Source organism: Gobius niger (genome assembly GCF_951799975.1).
Source record: "Gobius niger genome assembly, chromosome: 1".
NCBI classification, from domain to species: Eukaryota; Metazoa; Chordata; class Actinopteri; order Gobiiformes; family Gobiidae; genus Gobius; species Gobius niger.
Window position 1 is genome coordinate 66,672,767 of NC_136852.1, and position 14,975 is coordinate 66,687,741.

General features: G+C 41.6%; 1 protein-coding gene across 1 annotated transcript in view; it reads right to left on the reverse strand.

Annotated features, from left to right (window-relative positions):
- Positions 1 to 429: 429 nt before the first annotated feature.
- LOC306959721 (zinc finger SWIM domain-containing protein 6-like) overlaps positions 430 to 14,975 on the reverse strand; it is a 106,027-nt gene continuing 91,481 nt past the window's right edge. Inside the window, exons 11-14 of the mRNA XM_079551904.1 lie at positions 5,772 to 5,929; positions 3,976 to 4,139; positions 3,200 to 3,281; positions 430 to 3,116 (exon numbers count right to left, since the gene is read on the reverse strand). Of these exons, the coding sequence (XP_079408030.1) occupies positions 2,251 to 3,116; positions 3,200 to 3,281; positions 3,976 to 4,139; positions 5,772 to 5,929 (1,270 nt within the window). The 3' untranslated portion in view covers positions 430 to 2,250. The remainder of the gene's footprint in view (positions 3,117 to 3,199; positions 3,282 to 3,975; positions 4,140 to 5,771; positions 5,930 to 14,975) is intronic.

Genomic DNA, 14,975 nt, shown 5'->3' on the forward strand with positions numbered 1-14,975 from the left:
ATCGCCATAAACACTGTGCATTTGCCCACATTCTATACAGTAGTAATGTGTTTATATATAATTTTGACTTGTCTATATCACCCAATCCAGTATCTCTCGAATACTGGGATATTTCAGGATTTTTGACATAGGGCCTCACTTCCTAGTTATCCAGAGTGTTTCTGATTTCTGGAGATATTTGTTTTGTAATTCATGCAGTTCTCATATTTGAAAAGTTTCGTGGTGCTAGGCTAGTGCAAGGCTAGTGCATGTCTATGGTATCAGCTAGCCTGCATTAAAAACAGTCTGACCCGCTCCACAGTGCAGTGCACCTGAGGCAAATCACTTATAACGCCAGACTAACCATATAAATGTCTGTCAAAAATCCTGAAATATCCCTTTAAGTAGAGGCTTTGGGTGAGCTATCAACTTGTCCTTCTGATATGTTGTTTGAAATGAAAGAAGTAAAAAGTCGACAAAACTAGAACGAAAATGAGAGCGCGAGAGACCAAACTACAGCGGCTTCAAGTATTTCACATTACATAGAATACTCTGTATAAATTAGTTAACATATAGTTTCAGATCCTCCATAATGAGACATATACTATGGCATATATACAGAGTACAATAAATGCTCGCTCATGTTGTGTCCTGTTTTTGTCTTTTTCTCCTTGTTTGTTTTTCATTTGTTCCGCCATTTTTCTTTAATTCCTGTGTAGAGAAATCCCTGAGAACATTCTGGTTGACAATTACTGAAGTTTCCACACAATGAACTATAACAGTAGAAAGCCTAATTTCTAACAATTCACATGCAAAGAGGGAATCGACACTGGCCATTTTGGAGGAAGAAAGCAGGAAAGAGTTGCTATTTGATAAAGTACCGTTACACTGGAGCAGGGGCAGTGACTACAGACATTTGAAGTGCTGGGGTAAAATAAACAATAACCCAAAACATTGAGGTGGAGTTTGTAAAGCTTGGAAGCGCACAGACTGACTGAAGTTAGCCAAATTCATGCATAACGAGTAATGGATTGTTGCACAAAAAAATATAGAGGAACGTCTAAACACAAGTGCTGCAAAACCTTCAGAGCTAGCAGCGTGTTAGCAAGCCTTGTTCGTAGTGACAGTAGGAATTGGCCAGTTTTAATGTTCCAAATCTAGGTGGAATGACAGTAGCAAATGTATATTTCCAGATAATACTGAATTATTCAGTATAGTCATGTATTAAATGCATTTTTGAACAGTTTTGTATCAGCTAGCTAGCTTCTCGGTCAGTCCTCTTGGTCGGATGCTAATGGCAGTGAAGTACACCAAACCGTAATCTCACAAGTGAATGTTATTTAACACTGTAAGCCGTCACAGCCTAAATATGATGATAAAAAGTGGGAGTATTCAATACCATATTATGAGGTAGACTTTTGTCCTCGGTTTAAGATGAATCACATGTAATATGTGGTCTAATTTGGCCATAGTTTTACTGCATGATGTGAGTATAATACTGTTGTTATTCCTATATGGTGCAGTCGCTGTAGAGCTGCAGAGGCTACTGTCTGAAATCGAAGGTACAATTCCAACAACAACGTGAGTTCGCTAAGAGCATTGTCATGTAATGAAGCTAATGTCAGGGACCAGAGAAAACAAATGGCTGTCAAGTGCTTCTGATGCTACTGCGGAGTCTGGACAAATGCGGATGCTTTCTGTCAGTGCTAACCCGCACTGGGCCGGGCCGTGCCAGAGGGAGGTGCTCTGTGTAGTTTAAAGCCTTAGTTTCTCTTTGAGGATGCCGAGACAAGTTTTTGTAATATTTTTTCCTATTTTTCTTTACATGAGCGCTTTTGTAGAGGGGCTACAGCCACTTGACAACATGTAACTCAATATACATTGAAAAAGGGGAAAAGATGTTTTAAATCATAAAAAGAAACCAAATGTTTAAAAAAAGCCATTTCACTTTTCATTTTCCTCTCACACACATGTAGAGAAATACACACAACATTCACAACGTGACAAATTTCCTCTCTTCTGAAAAATAAAACACTTCTGTACACATAGTAGTAATAATATTATTATTAATAATAATAATAGTAATAATGTTTATAACAATAACAACAGCAAGAACAATAATACCGCAGGTGGCTCTGTGGGTTTTTTTCTCATGTTTTCTTTTCTTTTTGCTTCATTCTACAAGTCACATCCCTCTTTTCACTGGTCAGTTTTAAGTTCAAAAGAAGTTCAAAAGGCAAGTTAATAGAAAAGTCCTAGAATGGCCTCGCCTCAGCCAAACCTCTCCCTCACCAGCATCATGAGTTTCTTTTTGCCCTTGTAGATCTGTTTCAGGTTGTCTATGAACTGTGTGAACTGAATGTGTCCGTCGTGAGCCATCATGAACGTCTCCCGGGCTTTGCCGAGGAACTCGATGAACTCGCTGTAGTGGCGTGGACTGATGTGTGTGAGCCGCGAGTGTGTGGTGTTAATGTAGGCCCCGATGGTTGCGTCCAGCAGTTGCCTTAGCGGCGCCTTGTCCAGGGACATGAGCTTCCCAGAGTTCCTGCGACTGTGCAGCGCTGAGACCATACCCGGCGTGGTCAGCGTGCACCTCCGCAAAATATCCGACAGCACAGTGGCGCACTTGACACTCTTGACCACCAGGGGGATTACAGCGGCTAACTCGTTTTTCCCCAGCGAGTGGCTAAGTGCACAGGCCCACAACACGTCATTGATGGCTGGGTGGGTGTCCTGGTTGTAACTGAGGTTGAGGTGGGCCATTGCTAACGTGGCCAGCTTGTATGCTCTCATGGGGTAACCGCGGTGCTCCATGTAGCGGGCGATGGTGAACAGTTGTGTGTAGCTCATTCCAGTCGCTGCTGCGTCAAGTACAATCTGGTAGGCTGTCTCGAAGGCAATGTGGTCCTTTTCACAGAGTGTCAGGGCGGAGAGGGCGCAGTTCTGGGGATCCTTCATGGCACACTGCAGGGCCAGGGTCCGGGCGGAGGAGGCCAGGTTCTCCTGCTGATGGCAGTCCAGGTGCAGGCGGACGATGGTGCTGTTGGACATGACGGTCGTAGCCACTATACTGGTGGCCTCGGTCGGAGTGAAGAGGGTGAACCAGCTCTGCATGATGCTGTCCAGCGCATACACACCTGCGGGCACAAGGGGAGCACAAAGGAAGCTTTTAACTCGGAGTTTGGGTAACAGGAAGTAAAATGAATTTACAGACACTTACCGACTTCAGTGGCACATGTGACTAACCAGCGGACCATCTCTCTTCTTCTCCAGTTTAACGTGGACAGAGTTATTCTCATCACCTGTGAGAGGAGAGGACGATATTGTGCGTGTTGAGACAAACATGTAGAGATAAGAATGACAAGCCTGAGTAAAAAAAATTGACTTAAAGGGGCAAGATGCAAGTTGTCCATTTTATACTCACTACTGCCACCTCAAGTCATACGTGTAACTGCACCTTCTATATTAAGCCCGTGCATGACGGCGCTTCAGACCCGAATTAACAACTTTATGAGTGACTTTGCAGGATTTTAGAGGCAGTTGTGGTGAATAGGTCTGGGTTAGGACATAGCTGGAACATGTAGGGGGAGGAAACTACATAATTTTAACATTTTTAAACTCTGTATAGTCCCTTTAAAGAGGGCCAAAACATTTACAATAGAAAGTCCATTACAGCAAGGAACTTTGACAGCCTGCCGCCATTTCCCATAGGCTTCAGCAGCTCATAGTGATGCTACATCCATATTTTCCAAAGCATATGTTCCTGACACATGGCACACTATTCTTTTTATGACCTGATTCACAAAGCACAGCACGTTTATATCAAAAGCTCAATATGTTGTAAAAGCGAGGACAGAACAGATACAACTCTCTGCACTAGGAAACACTCAATGGTGCTCACCCCATGTGACCTTCATCACATTCTACGATCTGAAAACATTATAAACCAGAAATATTGGACCAAAACTCTGTTGAACGTTATCTAAGTGCTCATACCTGCAGCCCAAGCTCCAGAGACACTTTGAGCAGAGTGATGTCGGGCAGGCTGTCCATCAAAGTGGCGATCTTGAAGGCGTCTTGTGCGAGTTTAAAGATGTGAGACGACGAGTGGATGTTCTTCTGGATGGACTCCAGGACCGTCTCCAGCCGGCGACTGTCACCTGAGGTAGAGCAGCACACAGAGCCGTCAGAACAAGCTGCAGAGGATTCCTACGCCAGTGCACACTAGCGTACAGCATGTAGGCAGGCGGGCCATCTGGCAGTGCGTACTTGTGCTCAAATCACATTTGTTTATGTACATTCAGGGCTTGACATGAACGCCAGCCAACAGGCCAAATACTGGGAGATTTCCATTTTGGCTTGTGACACATTACTCTCACTGGACTTTTTGGCCTGGTGGATTTTATTTATTGAGAATTTTAGTAATGTAAAATGTGGTTGTTTCTGTCACAGAAGACGTCTTCATCTTCTCCATCTGACTGTGTCCTCATTTAAAGGAACAGGCCACCGTTTTTACATACTGAGATATGCCTGAGCTTAGACAAGTTGATACATACCTGTCTGGTCTTTGTGCGTACGCTCAGTCATGCAAAACGACCAAAGATGTTGTTAGCATTAGGCCTCTCCCAATGTATTCCTAAAGCTCCAAACGGGGTGAAGTTGGAAGCTATCAGACTCTTCCACAGGCTCAAAGACCAGACAGGGACGTATCAACTCGTCTAAGCTCAGGTAAGAACATATCTCAGTATGTAAAAACGGTGGCCTGTTCCTTTAATCCAACTAGTCTACTGTCTTCTGATTCTACATCCATAGATCTCCTCTTTTGTCTATAGATACAGACAGCATCTCTGGAATAAAGGGGGGAAACAATTTTGAAAAAATCTAAACTTTCTGAAATATGAATATAGTTTTCTACTAAATAAAGATACAAAGACATGGAGAGAAGCAAAGTGGTTCAACAGCCCATAAATACATAAACAACAGAGAATGCTAACAGAATGCTTCACGTTAGCATTGGGCTAATGCTAACAGTTAGCTACCGCTAGCTACAACTGCAGTTTTTTCACTTCTACTGAACAATCTGCTGTGAGAAAATATCCATATGGGCCCGATTTAAACTTGACTTTATTCATGTGTGATAAATATGTTCATATTCCACCAGAAAATGGCTAAAAAGAGTGAATAAATGTGTTTCCCAAAAGATTCTATTTACCCCCTCGGCGAAGCCACGCCCCCTTCTATGACGAGATGCCGTCTGCATCTATCGTCCTGTTTCCAGGCCGCCTCCCACTTTACCCACTCATGTCCAAACTACAGTATCTCCATCTGGCCTCTCCAGCTTTTGTTTAGAAAGAATGTTCTTAACAAAACATTTTTCATTGTGGCTGTGTAAGCGTTGACCATTCTATTTGCTCCGTTTATTTGACCAACTTTGATGACTAGAAGCTTTTGCAAGTGATGTAAGAACATCTTACTCCCCACTTTAACCGAGCACATTTTCTCCAGTTTGGCTTTACCCAAATCTAACAGCATCTGGACTGGAGATTACAGCCGGTGTAACACTTAATTTGAAAGCTAAGACCTGCAGAACTGATGTTAACAGATTTTTTTCCTCATATTGTTGCCATGTTGTAGTCGCTTTTTTCACCTTCTTTTTCATCTGATTTTTTTTGCACTTTCATTGCTTTTGTTGTCACATTTTTGTGGTGCTGTGCTGGGGCTAAGGTGTCTATAAAAAAAATGTAGGATGATATAGGATCTTGCATATCAATGACAAATTTCCGCCTGGATACCTTTGGCTGCGGTGAGCATGGTGGAGGCCAGCTCACACTGCTGGGACTCGATGTGGCTGAGGGTGAACCAGCGCGGGTAGCGGTTGGGCACCACGGATACTATGTGGTGAGGTCGGGACAGGTCACTGGACGAGGCTGTAGATTCCAGTACCGGCAACCTGCAAAAAAGAGAGACAGAGCTCAATTAGGAACGCAAGCTATGTACAGTTTATGTAGAGGGGGCCCCAATTCAACATAAGAAATACATTTTCTGGTGATATATGATCAATGGTCAACTGAGGTGACAAATAGTTTAATTTCCCCATGAGGAAATGTGTCCCATCTCCAGATCTTGAGCAAATTTGTTGCCAACAACTGGAGCCTATTGTACACATTTTAGATAGATAGGGGAAAACAACACAGGGCCACGTTGCCTTCCCCTGCAACACAGCACAATATAAAGGAATAGATTCCACTAGAACACAAAATGTATAAGTTCATTTGGTCATAATTTTAACCTAATCCGTTACATAAGAAGAAGCTAATGAGACAATAGTGAACAAATGTCCCAACATAAAAGCAAAAGTTAACTATAAACTCTCTTGTGACGCATTGGAAAGAGATCAATGAAACCGGTCCTCCTCGCAACTCCTACTTTAGCATGAACCTTTCATCTGGAGCCACACCTGATATGAAATATAGCAGCCTATTATGCTTCCGCTAATGCCGCATGTGATCAAATATTTAACAAAACCGGAATAATTCTCAAAAAGCAAAGGCGGCCGAGATGTTGGAGAGGTTCGGAAAACCGGCGCACTTAAAACACTACTTTGTTCTGACAGGCCGACCCGCCGACAGACGCGAGGAGCCTTCATTATGAGCGGTTTTGAAAGTGACTTCAGAATGGGGAGATGGCTTTGGCGATCACAGGGGGATTAAAGTTAGCCTATCCCTGCAATTTACCTCCAACCCGCCACTTAATCACCTAGAAACCGGAGTATAATTAGTATTTTCTTCACTCTAATTGGTCGTAATGAAGTCCGAAGTGAGCAACACCTGCTAGTGGATAAAGAAGTTCTCCCGTCTCATTATTTTCAACTTGACAGAGGTAGCACTAGCAGCAGCAACGTGGCCGGCTAATCTTCTATTCCTCTTCGCTCCTCTCTATCTCTCTCTCTACACCTCGCTTTGAAAGGTCTCCTCTCGCTTCAGAAGACGGCACACAACCTGGCCTTCCCTCAGCCAATCACAAAGCTAATTGAGTCCACGGGGAAATTAAGGGATTCACCTTCCAGCCCCCGTAAGGCTGGACACACTTCAAACAAATACCGGTGCATGAATGAGAGGAGTCACATGGCACATATACACACACATATACACACACACATATACACACACACAGGCGCTGCACACACTGGGTAAAACGCACGCACCTGCCCTTTGGAGGAGACATCAAAGCGGAGCGGTAAAGGCAACGTGATGCTAAATGCCAGTTTCAATTTCAGAGCGTGGACGGGTTTGATAGTGTTGCCACCTGTGTGACAGCATGCATGTTCCTATATATGAAAATAATAACATGGAGGGTGAGAAGATTCCAGCAGGGCGCGAGCATTGGTGTGAAGTCGCAGAAGTTTAGGTCAGACTGTTCTTATATCTTATACATCGTGCTGTATAGAAGGGCTGCTCGATTATTGAAAAAAATAATAATCACGATTATTTTTGTCATAATTGAAATCACGATTATTCAAACGATTATTTGTTGCCTTTAAAAAAAAGTGTTTATTTTATTTATATATATAATTAATTAAAAAAAACCTGCTGAATATTTTCTGTTTTCTGAACAGTCATAAAAGTACAAATGATTTCAAGTTTGCCTCGGTTAAGGAGAGGTCTCTGTTTCACACCTGCCCCCTGCTGGCCAGCCCTCACACCTGCGCAAGTAAACTGAGCAGCGTGGCCTGATGACATCATCACACAGTGCTGTTTGTTTTTATGTCAGGCAAAAGCATGAGCCATGGCACGTAAAATGCGAAGGGAAAATAATCCCAGCGCCATGAAATAATGCAAGTCTGCTTTGCAAAAAAAAAAAAAAAAGAAAAAAAAATTGAGAAAAAAAAAAGTTTATTTTTTTCTTCGATTATGCTAATTTTGTAATCGTTTAGTGTAATAATCGAAATCGGAATTGCACAGCCCTACTGTATAGTGTCAATAATGACCACCCAGACTTTTGAGTTTGTAATAGGGGAAATGTAACGCAAACACGTTTTTATTTCTTTTTGGAAAACCTGGAAACATTATCCCTCTTTTCCAATAGTTATGCAATGTCTGACCACGCAAGTAAGGCATGTTTTGCAAGTTGAAACTAGCCCAAGGCTTTAATCTGGCATGTTTATACTGATTTTATATGTACTATACTGCCATTGTGTTCTTGGGCAAGACACTTCACCTACTTCTGTTTGTCTCTTGTACACCGAATCCTCAGCTTTAGTTTAGCCTTTTCAACAGACTGTCAAACGGTAGATACTGTGTATCAAAGAGAGTAAGACAAAACACAATTAGTCAACTTCAGTGCCCAGTTAAAGAAAGCTGAGCAAAATAAAACAAGTTCAGTCAGAAACAGTGGTGATGCATGTACTTAAGTATAGTTTTTGCGAATCTGTGCTTTACTTGAATTGTATTTCTGTTTAGAACGTATTTCTTCTATGCCACTACATTTGAAAGATAAATATAATACTTTTTATTTCACTACATTTCTATAAATGCTCCAAAGTAAAAAGTGGGAAAAAAAGTAGCCTTATGATGCACACTCCAGAACAGTAGGTGGCGCTGTGCAGATTTCAATGCCAGTGACTCACGACAAGAAAGGTTTGTCCCCGTCGTCTTGCCGTACAGGTGCTGAATTTGGGTGTGAGTTCTATGTAGTTATTATTGACCACACTCTCTAAAAATCATTCAGTTCCACTTAAAACAGCTAAAGAACAGCTAACCCCCGAACTCGAGCTTTACTCCGTCTACATTCAGTATATGTCTCTGCTGACGTCAGTTATCACGGCAGAGCTAATTGATTTCAAAATTGAAACAATGTATATTTTTTAACCACAAGAGGGCGTCACACAGACGGTTTTTGATCAAAATTAAGATTTTAAAGGGATATTTCAAGATTTTTGACATAGGGCCTCATGTCCTGTGGTTGATTTCTGGAGATTTTTTTTAAATTCATCGTCCTTATATTTGAAGAGTTTAATAGTGCTAGGCTAGTGCATGTCTATGGTAACTAGTAGCCTGCATTAAAAACCTTTTCAAAATCATAGGGTCGTCCTCCAAACGTTGCCATATCTGATTTGTAGAAATCTCCTTTCTGAATTCCACGTGGAATAATGCCGGCTACAGGTAATCAAACTACTGTAGATCCGGTAAGCTAGCAGATCACTCTGCCGCTGCGTAGCTTACAACCAGGAAGCAGATGCTGCTCAAATATAAGTTATTTTAAATGCAAAATGGTTATATTTAAAAAAAAATGATTCAGTTAACACAGACATTTACATGGGTAGTCTGGTGTTATAAGTGATTTGCCTCGGTGCACTGTGCTTGGTCAGACTGTTTTTAATGCAGGCTAGTAGTTACCATAGACATGCACTAGCCTAGCACTAGCCTAGCACGAGCCTAGCACCACTAAACTCTTCAAATATAAGGCCTGCATGAATTCCAAAGAAAAAAAAAGATCTCCAGAAATCAACAACACTCTGGATAACTAGGGAAAAAAAAGTAAAGTAATGGGTAATATTATATTCTTATATATAAGAATTGGGTAATATTTGACTAGGAGTAACAAAACTGTAACTCAAGTGATGAAATGAAATACTTTCACCACCACTGTTAAGAAACAATGAGGCAAAAACAAACAAGTTCTCTGCTGACATTCACAGCTTTTGCTATTCACCTGTTGATTAAAATCCCGTTAATAGATTTAATCACGATTTGAATGATATTTGATTAACTGTGCAGCCCAAATGCTCTGTAACCCACCTCTAACTGGCCAGCAGATTTTTGCTTCTTTCATGCTGCCACAGTGGCTTACACTTGGACAAAAATGGAGATGTTTGGAAGCCCTGGCAACACGCACACACACACACACACACACATCTGAGAGCCTCTAAAAAGCTCCCACCACAGCGGGGCCTTCGAGAGAGATTCCTGGGGTGTAGCAAAGCAAAAAAAAAGAAGAAAAAAAAAAGGCCCAGGGTAAAGATGGAGCCCTCATCAACATTCTTGTCTTTGTTTGGCTTTCACCAGAGAGCCGGAGAGCCTCCATTGGACGGCTTGGGCTGAAAAATAACCTTCTCCAAATGTTGGGAGGAAAATCCATACTGGGCCATTGTTCCTACAGAGACAAAGATGGGAGAAGAAGAAGAAAGCCCTCATGGATCGCACTCAATCCAAACACAAGTGCGGCGCATGGAGCATCTTACCGTTGAACGTGGGATTATCAACACAATCATTTTCTCCAATGGCACTACAGATACGCTCCACTCAGTGACAAGTGCGCTTAAAATGGCGGAGTAGAATCATATTACTTTAAAACACACAGCTTGGCCACCATTAGTTTGGTATAAAGAAGACATAGGTTGTATTCTACAATTTGATTAGGCTATCAGAGACATGAGCTGGACAGGCAATTCCAAGTATCCAAGTGGGGTAGTGAGATAAGATGTGCACTCTCCGATACGCAAGGTTTTTAGTTGAAATCCCGGGATGGAGCTGTGGTGTGAAACGGGTGCAGTGGCTCTGTAGCACCCTGTCACTTCTATTAGACCGACACACCATTGTGAAATATTCAAGGGCACCCGAGCAAAGAGACAGAAAGCGGTGACAGTGGAGAGCAGTGGACAGCGCACAACAACAAATCAAAGGCCATAGCGCCTTGTGAATGCCCGATCCAGTGTCAAGTGCCTGGACAGGAGACTTTGAGGGAATATCAGGTAGCTTAAGGTGAATGATGTGGTGGTCAGAGGGGCCAATTTGGAAAATGCTATACAAGTTTAATACAATGTTGTTATTATTCTTAAGGAACAATTTCATGTTGCGTCCAAATTATTCATCAGTATGAATTATTACTCAGCCGCCACCTTGACATGGTGCCCTTGGTAGAGTCAGACAAAGAGCGGTTCAGAAGCCCCTTATGAGAGACCAACAGGCCCGGTTAGAATCGGGAAGCTGTCCTTCTGTGGAGCCACCACCTGCAGGAGGAGCCATAGGGGCAGGGGCGATGTGATTTGGGCAGGTCCAACAGTTCCCCCCACGACCCGGAGACGGACAAGTGGAAGAAAATGGATGGATGGACTCATATAATTGTCATAGAGAATTATATTGTCAACGACACCTTTATTGGGAAAGCTCCAAAACTTGAGGATTCTCAGCATTTTGCATGGGGTGGATCGAAGTATTGCCACCATATAAAGCCAAGCATGTGCCTAATCACTATGTTTCTAAATCAGAAAGAAAGCATAAACTGAAAAAGATTGAACCTCTTAACCCCCACCTGAACTGAGCACATTTTCACACATTTTCTCCAAAAACGAGGATGAAAACGCAACAAAAAAGTCTCAAAAGACAGGAAAATAATAATAGTAATAATACAAAAAAAAGCGACAAACAGCGACGACTACAGAGTGATGACAAAGCAAAAAAAGGTGACACAAATGTGATGAAAAAGTGATGAAAACACAACAAAGAAAGCGTCAAAAAAGCACAGAACAAGGCGGAACAAAAACACGACACAAACACACAACAACGCTTCAAAAATGTGAAAAAAATGTGGCGACAAAAAAGTTATGGTTACCCTGGCCTATAAGCTGTAAGCTCCAGTCGAGAAGCTTTTAAAGCAGTACTAAGTAACTTGTTTACCTAATAAATCCTTTTCGTAGTCCCTCTGGGGGTAATACAAGTGTTAATGGGATGATTGGAGGGTCTCTGGCCAGAAAACCACAATTGCAACTTGACTACCACCTGACCGGAGTCACCAATACACACTAATATCACAAAGAAGAAGCTAACATGCTAACGGGCAAAGCTAACTGTGGGCTAGCGCTGCTTAAACCGTATTTACTGCCAAGTTTGAGTGAAAAAAAAAAAATCCATTGTGTAATTGGATGCTCAATATATCATATCAATGGTAACATCCCAGTGTCTGTTAAACATTAGTATTTTCTTTTTCTGTAATACTATGTGAACAGCTCTAACCCTAGCATGCTATTTCCGTCTTATTGCCATGTTCCTTTTATGACTTTAAATCCTTACAAATTACAAAACCTACCTAAATATAGATACATTCATAATTTCAAGATCATTGTTTTTCCAACCTCCATCATAATAAATTGATGCAGGCCCTGTTTTCAGTCTTGGTAAATTTCCACCACACAGACAGGCTTGACGATGATAGAAGCCAGTGTTATTTGGGGTTTTGAAGCTACAAATCCTAGGGCTGCGCTGGCGTCTGCTCATCGTCAGTCTGACTACTGACCCGCTCTACCTCATGGTGCTTCCCCTGACTCTAAACACCCCGCACTTGTATAATTTATCACACATCCGCTGTAGGCTCCCCCTCTAATAGACAAAGTAGAATTTTTCAGTGTGGCTGCACTCGACATGAAAGCACAAAACCCCGGTGCAAGTTCACAACCCCATAGACGCCTGATGATAGAATAATAAATGCGTTCTTTGTAGAGGTTTTCGGGTCTGGGGGTAGAAGCTGGAATTGATTAAACGTACGTACAGTGACGTAAAAGTATTGCAATATTGTGACATTGTAATAACAACAGAGGAGTTTTACAATAATAAATGACAAGCTTCAGAGGCTAATCTGGGACAATGCATAAGGAACTACATAGACCACAATCCTTAGCTTCAATTCCAGTCAGCCATTGTTAAAGGGGCTCTACTCAATTTATTTGTTGTTGTAGTAGAGTGAAATCACTTTGTCCCTTTGCAGTATGTTGTATTAGCATTAGCAAGTTAGTTAGCAGGCTATCCTTTGTTAGCAATACATGCTAGTCTACGTGGGGTGACGGTGGCGCAGGTGGAGCGGGTCGTCTCGTGATCGGAATGTCGTGGGCCCCGCAAATACACACTGTTGTTCGCCCTACTTGCACTTCCAGTGTCTGCGTACATTGGTTTATGAATGAGAGAGTGAATGGGTGACTGGTTCCTGACTGTAAAGCGCTTTGGGCCTGTTAAAGGTAGAAAAGCACTATTTAAGTTGAGTTCATTTACCATTTGAGTCCATTTACATGCTTATAAACTCATTCCCAGTGAAAAATTTAAGTTTGGACGACAATTTATTTTTATTTTTCATGCAGTCCTTATATTTGAAGAGTTTAGTGGTGCTAGGCCGGTGCTAGGCTAGCGCATGTCTATGGTAACTAGTAGCCTGCATTAAAAACAGTCTGACCCAAGCACAGTGCAGCTGAGGCAAATCACTTATAACACCAGACTACCCATATAAATGTCCGTTTTGACTGAATAATCTTTTAAATATAACCATTTTGCATTTAAAATAAGTTATATTTGAGCAGCATCAGCTTCCTGGTTGTAAGCTACGCAGCGGCGGAGTGATCTGCGAGGTTACCGGATCTACAGTAGTTTGTTTACCTGCGGCCGGCAATACTACACGTGGAATTCAGAAATGAGATTTCTACAAATCAGATATGGCAACGTTTGGAGGACGACCCCATGGTTTTGAAGAGGTTTTTAATGCAGGCTACTAGTTATCATAGACATGCACTAGCCTAGCACTAGCCTAGCACCACTAAACTCTTCAAATATAAGGACTGCACTCTGGATTACTAGGAAATGAGGCCCTATGTCAAAAATCCTGAAATATCCCTTTAAACTGGTCACTCAAACAGACGCGGACCTTTCTGTAATTATTGCTTTTAAAAAATCTGTTTGCTTTACAGTAATATTTGCACCTGATTTTGGATACATCCCAAGCATTTCATATAGTATGTTAATGGTTGGCATTGGGGTGCCGGCGGCTCAGGTGGTAGAGATGTTTTAACTGGACGGTTGCCGGTGTGATCCCAGTCAAACTGTGTGGCCAACAGTGTGGCACAGATTGGCAGCCATGTTACTGTAAGCCTGTACCAAGGCAGCTGCAGCAATCGGAGTGTCGTGGGAATGACTAACACGCTTTATGTAAGGCATTATGATATCATCTGCTGACAATTTCTCCGATATTTATTCTGCTGGTGAATATGTCCCACAAACATCCATTTTATGGCAATATTTATTTAATAGAATAAGTGAACTACAGCTCTAAATATAGTTTATAAGAATTGTAAACAAATGCAATTTCAGTTTGGTTTAGTTCAGACGTTTTCAAGCCTTCTCATCAGCCCAGTTTAATTGCCCAGATGTAATATAGTAGTAGCTTAAAGCCACACCGCGTAAGATTTCACCCAATAAACAAAATTGAAATACAAGCATTTATTTTATGACAGATGTTTTCACTATTGAAAAATACCCCATTCAATCATGTGCTTTTGCTCTGAGCGGCTCACCTCAACTAAAGTCAGTAGAATTGAGAGTTAAACAAGTTAGGTCCTCATCCAGATACATTCTTTGATTATCCACTGCAAAAAATGCATTTTCTATGTTGAGCTGGTCATTGAGAGCATGTTTTGTGTTGATGTCAACAGTATAGACATCAATGTCAACTATAAAATGTGTATTTTGTACACATTTTAGGCTGTGATGGTTTGTTCCCATGTGATCATTAGAAATGGTTATTATAAGTTAATGTTAATAACCTACAGAGCATTATATATATAATGTGTGTTTTAATGTTGTGTTCCTGCAGGTGGATTTTAAATCTGGTACAAAGCATCCTTCCTTTAAGATTAATGCATTTTGTACATGGTCCCTGTCAAATAAACCAAAAAAACGAATAAACTAAACTAAACTGAATGCTCCCACAGGAGGCATATCTGCAAATCTAATCTTATCTGCAATACTTTCAGACATCTTTCCATAACGGTTCTTTCCATATTCCAAAGTCAGTTTAGCATAAAACGGGCTCTCGGTGCCTTTACTTTAGTTTGAATCCATTCTGAAGCATCTTCTGGCAGAGGTTAAACACTTTAAAAGTAGGTGTCAGCGATACGCGCGTGTCATTGATCTATTGTCTCCGTTTATGCTAACTTTGCATATTGTGTACACAGCGCCGTA